The sequence below is a fragment of the Anolis sagrei genome, chromosome Y, assembly GCF_037176765.1.
Source record: "Anolis sagrei isolate rAnoSag1 chromosome Y, rAnoSag1.mat, whole genome shotgun sequence".
In the NCBI taxonomy this organism is placed as follows: domain Eukaryota; kingdom Metazoa; phylum Chordata; class Lepidosauria; order Squamata; family Dactyloidae; genus Anolis; species Anolis sagrei.
Genome location: NC_090035.1, coordinates 69044629 through 69054039, shown reverse-complemented (window position 1 = coordinate 69054039; position 9411 = coordinate 69044629). Strand labels below are relative to the sequence as shown.

The 9411-nt window shown below is 41.4% G+C and overlaps 1 protein-coding gene across 3 annotated transcripts in view; it reads right to left on the bottom strand.

Annotated features, from left to right (window-relative positions):
- Positions 1–6285, bottom strand: part of LOC132780168 (ly6/PLAUR domain-containing protein 5-like) — a 34720-nt gene extending 28435 nt beyond the window's left edge. The window contains exons 1-2 of one of the 3 annotated variants that reach the window (XM_060783729.2): positions 6115–6285; positions 994–1120 (exon numbers count right to left, since the gene is read on the bottom strand). In XM_060783729.2, coding sequence (XP_060639712.2) covers positions 994–1060 — 67 coding nt within the window. In that variant the 5' untranslated portion in view covers positions 1061–1120; positions 6115–6285. Of the gene's footprint in view, positions 1–993; positions 1121–2798; positions 3110–6114 lie in introns of those variants that run through there. The other 2 variants (XM_067461799.1, XM_067461798.1) reach the window with 2 other exon arrangements.
- Positions 6286–9411: the final 3126 nt, after the last annotated feature.

Sequence of the window (9411 nt, the reverse complement as noted above, 5' to 3'; positions counted from 1 at the left end):
GCCAAAAAACAATATATTAAAATACACACAATTAACACAATAAGCATTCAATTAAAAACAGTTCGCCAGTTCAAAACATAATCCAAATCAGTCCATTGCGACCCACTAAAACATTATTTTCCCAGTTGATCCATTTACTGCACAAACGCTTGATCCCAAAGCCAGGAATTGAGTTTTTTCCTACTTGATTCCCCTCCAGGTAGAGAAAGGCAGGGTAGAAATGCGGTAAATAAATAATAAATAAAATAATAGATTAAACTTCATGTAGTCGGGCAAAATTCTACAATAACATAAATCTAAACAAAATATCCACATTAGTTTACAACAGCCAGCAAGGGTTCACAAACTGGTGTGGGTTGGTTCTGTAGTCAAATGAGATCATTGGGCTGGCGTAGACCAGGAAAGGCCAAATAAAAATAGTTCTCAACCAGAGACCCGGCAGTGATCTCTCGATCATCTAATCCTCCTCCCCTCCTTATGCTAGTGAGCAACAGGAGGTCTTCAGTTGTTTTTTTGAAGGAGAGGAGGGAGGGGGGCAACTTTATTTCTTTAGGGAGGGAGTTCCAGATGTGAGGGGCGACCATGGAGAAGGCAAGCACCAGCCGTGCTTGGGATGGGGGTGGGACTGAGAACAGGGCCTCCTCCGATGACTATAGTGCCCGGGCTGGTTCGTAAGAGGAGATGCGATCGGTCAAACAGCCTGGACCTGAGCCGCATAATGACCAACATAAAGGTAATATTTCACCCACTTGCTTCCGGTTTCTTAAAAAACAGCCAAGAAAGCATAGACACCCTGCTATTTTTCACACACCCCACGCAACCACTTTCCTTTTAAAAAATAAACAAATAAAGACAGTGTTTATTGCAGTATAGCCTGGGATTCATCCAAGCACAATAACTCACCTAGTGCTCCTGTTTTGGTTTCAGTCCAATGATGCTAAACAAGCTGAGCTTGCTATTCTGGCGGTAGAAATATATATTTACAATCAGTACCTGTGATAAGAAGATTCATCACCAGAAAGCCTGCAACGGCCTTCCATCTGAAAGGAGTAGTTTCCATGGTCTGGAATGAAATGCTTCTCCTGTGTACTGAATGGTCTTTCAACAGCAAAGGAGAGGTCTGCAGAAAAGAAGGATAACATCTTACACCTCTTCCACTATTTGTGTTTCATCTAATATTGCATGAAAGCATGCGAACTATGATTGTGGAAAGATTAACTGTGTGAAAAAAAAATCAGGAAAATAGATAGCCCAAGAAATCTACCAATATTTACTCGAATCTGGTGCAGCAGCAAATGTAATGCACACCTCAAACAAAAAAACAAACAAAACATATTTGCTGCCGAATGCACAGTGGCAAAAATTGCACTCTTTATAATATGTCCAAAAAAAAAGAAGTGTGTGTTACAGTTGCTGCCCGCTTTCTTTAAAAAACATTGTGTTCAGACACCACATCTTTCAGCAATGGAGCAATGTGTGTCTGTTTGAATATAGATAGATAGATAGATAGATAGATAGATAGATAGAGACACACACACAATTACATGCATACAGTAGAGTCTCGATTATTCAATCTTTGCTCATCCAACGTTCTGTATTATCCAATGTAGTCTTGCCTCCTGCCCGTATCCATAGCTGTTTGTATACATTGTGATTTTTTGGTGTTAAATTCAAAAATACCGTAATTACTGCATAACATTACCATGTACCGAACTGCTCTTTCTGCCGATTTGTTGTAAAATATGATGTTTTGGTGCTTAATTTGTAAAATCATGACATAATTTGACGTTTAATAGGCTTTTCCTTAATCCCTCCTTATTATCCAATATTTTCACTTATCCAACTTTCTGCCAGCCCATTTATGTTGGATAAGGAAGGCTATACTCTCTCTGTGTGTGTGGGTGTGTGTGTATAGTAAAGGAAAAGGTTTCCCCTCACATTAAGTCTAGTCATGTCCAGTGTCCGACTCTGGGGGGTGGTGTTCATTTCCATCTCTGAGCCAAAGAGCTGGCGTGGTCCGTAGACACCTCCTAGGTCATGTGGCCAGCATGACTGCAGGGAGCACCATTACCTTCTAGCAGAAGCAGTACCTATTGATCTATTCACATTTTGCATATTTTCAAATTGTTAGGTTGGCACAAGCTGGGCCTAACAGCAAGAGCTCACTCCACTCCCTGCCCGCTTCACAGGCCATTCGCGAGAGGAATGTCCGGCTGCCTCACAATACCAGCAGAGGTTTAATCGTTGGGGCCTGGCTTTCTCAGCTGCATAATCTTGGGGTGTACATGACCCAACTGCATTGGTTCCTCCTCGTCCCCGCAATCAGCAGGTGGGGCAGACTACCATGGGATGCCCGGGCCTGGGGCATTCCCGACCTTAGCGGCTGCGCACTCCAGAGTCCCACAGCCCCACTGACGCCATGTGTGGAGGTTGCTATCCAGCCACAAACGCAAGGTAATTAATCCATCCAAGGAAGCAGGAAGGTCAGCATGAAGCACTTTCTCTTGTAGCTCTGGATTCAATCCATCCAAAAACTGTCCACGCAAAGCCACATCATTCCAGCCCACTTGTGGGGCCAGCACTTTAAAATCAGCAATGTATTGAGCCAAAGGCCTGTCCCATTGCAACAGCCGACGCAATTTACGATTGGCCAACTCCTGGGTCACTGGACACCCCCAGGTGGTTTGAATATAGTCCAGAAAAGCCTGCCCTGTATCTACCTCAGCTGCTTTGGCATTAATCAGGGTAGTGGCCCATAAAGCAGCAGGGCCTTCAAGAAGACTGTAAATAAAAGCTACCTTCATTTCCTCTGTCGGAAATTCAGCTTCTCTAGCAGCCAAACATGAGAGGCATTGTCCTTTGAAGATCAGAACAGCAGCTGCTTCCCCCTTGAATTTGGCAGGGAGAGCCAGTGATGGATGTTGACCAGCTGTATTCAAATCACCAGCCTTTCGGTCAGAAGTTCGGAGGCTCAGTGGTTTAGCCATATATGTATGGCTACCCATTTTGTGAATCAATTTGGCATTATATATCTTGTCTGTTGGAGCTAGGTGTGAATGTTTCAACTGACCACCTTGATTAGTATTTGATTGCCTGGCAGTGCCTGGAACAGACAAGAGTCCTTTGTCCCACCCTGGTCATTCCACAGATATATAAACCTCTTTTTCCTTATTCCAACAGACCACACTACCTCTGAGGATTCTTGCCATAGATGCAGGCAAAACATCAGGAGAAAATGCCTCTAGAACATGGCCATATAGCCCGAAAAAACCTACAACAACCCAGTGATTCCGGCCATGAAAGCCTTCGACAATACATAATATATTATACTTGGAGCCCAAAGATATTGTTGATGAAAAAGATGATGAAGAAGGGAAGGGAAGAAAGGGAGGAGAAGGAAAGAGAAGGAGAAAGGGGGGGGGGGGAAATAGAAGCAGGAGGAGCAGAAGTAGGCAAACCATTAACCACAAACAATAATCCCTAAAGTATTTCTCAGCCCATCCCAAAGAACTTGTAAGAGCTTGTAGATGCATACTGCAATATGCCAGGAAGATTAGGAAACCAGAATTCTGCAAAGCTGGAGCAAACAATTGCAACTTGATGCTGTGCCAGATGCCTTTTGCATCCTTTGTTTCATGGTATTACCCTGTGCCATTCCTGTCTGGCCAAGCCCACACCAGTGTTCCTGCATTTCCTTTCCCATGAAAAGCAGTATGTATATAATGTATACCATCAAATCACTCAAGTTACTCTGCAAATATTCTGCTCATCATCTAAAACAGATGATGCTCATCATCTAAAACAGTCTTCAAAAGGAAAACCAGAGAAATAGGTAACCCTTCCCTCAAGGAGCCTGTCCTCTTTACCCTGCCTCTGCTTCCTTGGGTGAATTTATGGCCCCTTCTACATTGCTATTTAGTCCAGATTATCAAAGCAGGTAATCCACACTATCTGTGTTGAACTGGATTGTATGAGTCTACACTGACATATAATCTACTCACATTTGCTTGTTTTCAAACTGCTGGTTGGCAGAAGCTGGGGCTAACAGCGGGAGCTCACGCTGCTCCCTGGATTCACACTTGTGACCTTTCGGTCAGCAGGTTCAGCAGCTCAACAGTTTAACCTACTGCACCACCAGGGGCTCCACAACTACAATTTGGCACAGATTTATACTAATACTTACTTACTTTAGTCCTCTTTGCAGATTATTTATTATAGACTGACTAAACACCATGATTTGCTGCTGCAGCCCAATGCATTCTGGGAAATGTTGTTTAGCACAGGCATATGGCTTAAATAAAATCACTATAAATGGGGCTCTTATCTCCCTCATATTTTTTTATTTATTTTATTTAAGTATTCAATTAGACATATATTTGCAAGTGTTTGTTGCATACAGTGCAATACTTTCTATCTTGAGGTGGAACTTACTGTTGCATTCCAGGACAGGAAAAGCCCTCTGACTTTAAAACACACCACACGTTGAGTGAAGAAACAAATCCTTTTTTAATTAAAGCTTAATAAAATAGCCAATAGAAAGAAATGTTTGTAAGAAAATAGAAAAGTTCCAAAAAGCAAAAGGTCAGTAAAATGCAGTAACTCAAAGCAATGTCCATAAAAGATATAAAAGCAATCCAAGGCACTATAGGAATCAACAAGATGTCAAGACAATCCAAACACTGCTAGTCAACATCAAAAGGCTAGAAGCATCCACAGGAACAAGACTCCTTAAACAGGATTTCCATGGCACATGAACTTGATTTCCAAATGATGCCTGATCTAACAGATTTTCCCTTGAAGCAAACCTTATATCCCAAAAACCAGAAACTGGTTTGGCTCTTATCTGACGAAGCCTTTCGGAGTGACATAAATCTTGAGTTTGTTGTCAGTCCTGGCTAAACTCCAGCCGCCTGTTTTTCAACTCAATTTCTGGCTACTCATTAAAATTTCCAGGTGTCAGATTGTTTTCCAAATCCAAATCTTGAGAGCTCATAGAGAGAGGGAGTAAACATCATCCCTATGCCCAGCAGGAATATTCTCATGAGAAGCTGCCCTTTGCACTGGGGCCTCTCTGTCATTGTCTGCATGAAAATCATTGACCAAACCAACCATCTCCATCTTGCACCTCAGCCTCGGTACCATCATTTCCCTCATCCTTTCTCACAGCATTGCCCACATCATTGCCCATATCAGAAGCATCATGATCCTGGAACACAAACACAGGATGATTCCCAACACTTGCTACAATTGTAGAACACATTTTCTAAGCTTTGCTTATCATGTTGCATAACGTTTCACGCATTCGCGGATTTTTGGTGAATTTCCAAAGTTTTTTAAAACAACATTTTTTATCAATCTCTGCCTCTGTCTCCCCCTCCCTCCTCCATCAGTTCTGATTGGCTGGAGAGCCATGCCAACATGTTTGGCTTCGCCTCTCAGCAGGGTTTGGTTGCTCTGTGAATTTTAGCTCTGTCACGGCTACATCCGAACATATCAGAAACTTAAGAATCGAAGGCTCCTTTTGATTCAAATTCTTAATATTGGGGGGGGGGGGGGGGCAACAAGCAGGCATGTCAGAACTCACTTCAAAAGTGCTAAACACCCGAACTTGAACCAAATCGAGGGTATTTCCAAATCAAATGCACAAGTCTACTACTTAGAGCTGCAAAACGGAACCACAAGCAAATTTCATGAAAAACTCCCCTGACTTACTGGAAGAAATTTTGGGGACTAAAATACTCCAAAGGCAACAATCCAAAAAATAGGATTTGGAGCCTGCACCTGCTTTCAATCCTGCAGCTGTCTCTTGCAGGATCCCAGGGCTTGGAGTTGAGGGAGTGGTTTTTTCCATTCTCAGCCCGATAAGTCCTGGGTCTCACTCAACTACAAGCCTCAGAATTCTGCATGTTTTAAACTGGGATGAGGAAAGTCCTGTCTGATCTTGGAAACTACGCAGTGCTAGTTAACATTTCAAAGGGAGACCCTCAATGGTTATATTTAAGATGAAGGAGCTGGAAAAAATAATTATGCAATAGCTGCCGCCTCTTTTCTTTTCTCTTTCTGCCTCCCTCCCTCCCAGCCTCTCCTCCCTTCCCAGCCAGGCTTCAGTCTAACCTTAGAAAAAGCAGACAGGAAATCTTTTAAAAGCAAGTCACTTCCTCCTCTTGTGTCTTTTCCTCTTCTTTTCCCCAAAGCTGGTCTGCGTTTGCAAGCCTCCAGACGCTTCCTAATCAACTTCCCCTTTCACTTTGCCTCAGCACTTAGATTACCATAATACTTGATACTGATGCGCACCATAATTTTGGAAATTGTTGTTGTTATTTATTCTTTCTGACTGACTCATCATGACCTCATGGACCAGCCCATGCCAGAACTCCCTGTCAGCTGTGGCCACATCCCAGCTCCTTCAAAGTCAAGCCAGTCACTTCAAGGATACCATCCATCCGTCTTGCGCTTGGTCGGCCCGTCTTCTTTTTTCCTTCCTTTCTCCCCATCATCATTGTCTTCTCATGATGTGGCCAAAATCATTTTTGCCTCTAATATCCTTCCCTCCAGTGAGCAGTCAGGCTTTATTTCCTGGAGGATGGACTGGTTGGATCTTCTTGCGGTCCAAGGCACTCTCAGAACTTTCCTCCAGCACCACAGTTCAAAAGCATCTATCTTCCTTCGCTCAGCCTTCCTTATGGTCCAGCTCTTGCATCCATAGATTGCTATGGGGAATACCATTGCTTTAACTATGTGGATCTTCGTTACCAGTGTGATGTCTCTACTCTTCACTATTTCATTGAGATTGGTCATTGCTCTCCTCCCAAGAAATCAACATCTTCTGATTTTCTGGCTGCAGTCTCTGTCTGCAGTAATCTTTGTGCATAGAAATATAAAATCTGTCACTGCCTCCATGTTTTCTCCCTCTATTTGTCAGTTATCAATAAGTCTTGTTGCCATAATCTTGGTTGTTTTAATGTTTAACTGCAACCCAGCTTGTGCACTTTTTTCTTTCACCTTGGTTATAAGGCTCTTCAGCTCCTCCTCGCTTTCAGACATCGAAGTAGTATCATCTGCATACCTAAGGTTGTTACTATTTCATCCAGCAATTTTAACTCCAGCCTTGGATTAATCAAGCCCCGCACGTTGCATGATGCGTTCTGCATACAAGTTGAATAGTTCAGGTAATTTTGGGAATAAGATGTGCACTAGACTCGAGAAAATACAGTAATGTGGTTAGGATTAAGCATATACCACCTTTAGAACCTGTGAGGACAAAACTATAATTGAGAAAGGTGCCAGGCCACATTGGATCTCGGTTTGAGAGAAAGGCGGGATATACATTCAACAAATCATTAAATAAATTCCAGTGAGACAGTGTATCTTCTCTGGATTTTAGACAGAATTCTAAAGGATGTATCCCATGTGCTCAACATATTTAGGAAACTCAGTTTGGTACAACGGACAGCTCTTTTCAAGTTTGGGATTTTTTTCATGTCAGGAACTACTTGAGCAACTGTAAGTCACTTCTGGTGTGAGAAAATTGGCTGTCTGCAAGGATGTTGCCCAGGGGACACCTGGATGTTTTTTTAAAAATGTTTTACCATCCTTATGGGAGGCTTCTTTTATGTCCCCGTATGGGGAGCTGGAGCTGACGGAGGGAGCTCGTCCGTGCTCTCCCCAGATTCAAACCTGTGACCTGTCAGTCTTTAGTCTGCTGGCACAAGGATTTAACCCACTGTGTGACCGGGGGCTGATGAAAATCAAATAACGTTTAATCGTTTACTTAGAAGTCACCAGATGCTACTGGGGAAAAATTGGATGTAGCCCAGCTTTGTAGGACCGTGCCACCTAAAACAGACAAGCTTTAGCTCTTTGTATTACAACCAGAAATAATTCCTAAGACAGTTCATATAGATGTTGTGTTTCTATCTGATACTACCTTCAACCTAGTTAAATTAATATTGAAAAATCCATCTAAGGCTGTTCCTATCATTAGGCATCATGAGTTACATATGTGGAAGATATCCATGGTGGTTATCAGGTCAAATCAATTACATCTATGTTTTGGTTAACTTCTCAAAGTCTTTAATAAAAACTTTAGGGATGTATTTGTCTGATATTGCACTTGGGACCAGCATCATTCATGCAACTCTGGCTCCTTCTACACTGCCATATAATCCAGATTAGACTATGTAGCAAAATTTTTAAACATTTCTGGTCCTAGTTTCAAAGTGTTATTTCCTATTTAATTGTGTTACTTTGAAAATGGTTGTTATACTTCTGAAGATTTAATTTGTGGCTGCCCAAAACTGTGTTGAGTTGGTTGAGATTCTATGAGATAAAGGTAAAGATTTTCCCTGACATTAAGACTAGTCGTGTCTGACTCTGGAGGGTGATGCTCATCTCCATTTCTAAGTCGAAGAGCCGGCGTTATCCGTAGATGCCTCCAAGGTCATGTGGAGCGCTGTTTCCTTCCTGCAGTAGTGGTACCTATTGGTTGGTAGAACCTGGGCCTAACAGGGGGAGCTCACCCCACCCCCTGCATTCGAACTGCCAACCTTTCAGTCAGCAAGGTCAGCAACTCAGCGGTTTAACCTGCTGCACCACTGGGGGTTCTATGAGATATTCATTGGAAATATCTCATAGAACCTCATCTCAAGAAAGGATATCTTGTGCTGCAAGATATCCTTTTCCATGTTTTTCCATGTTTTTATGATGGAACCAATTAAGAAATGACATTTATAACCAAGGAATAAATAGTGTTACATAGTGTTGTCAGAGCAGCTAATTTATTTATTTATTTAGGGCATTTATATGCTGTCCTTCTCACCCTGAAGGGGACTCAGAGAAGCTTACAACATATATATATTATATTATATTATATTATATTATATTATATTATATTATATTATGTTATTAGCATAGCACAATATCAGTATTATATATTACTATATTGTACTATACCATTATATTGTAATATTATTAATAATATTACATGTAATATAAAATATATAATTGTAATATTGTATTATTAGTAGTAGTACCATTATATTGTATTACATTATAATATTATAAATATTATATGTATATACAATATATTATATTATATTATTAGCATAGCTAATCCACATTATCTGCTTTTAACTGAATTATATATGTCTACACTGCCAATAATTGAGTTCAAAGCAGATAATCTGGATTTTTTATGGAAGTTTAGAAGGGGCCTCTTTGTGTGTGAAATACCACATAGAACTGAATTCAGCTTGCTACATTTAACTTTTTTTTTACAACCACAGCAATCAAAAGGAACTTTCTCAACATGGAACAATTGTAAAAACTTGGAGGATGTTTCATAACCTATGCCAGCAAATTATCGGCCCTTCCAGACAGGCCACACAGCTGGCCCAAACCCCGGGATTTTGC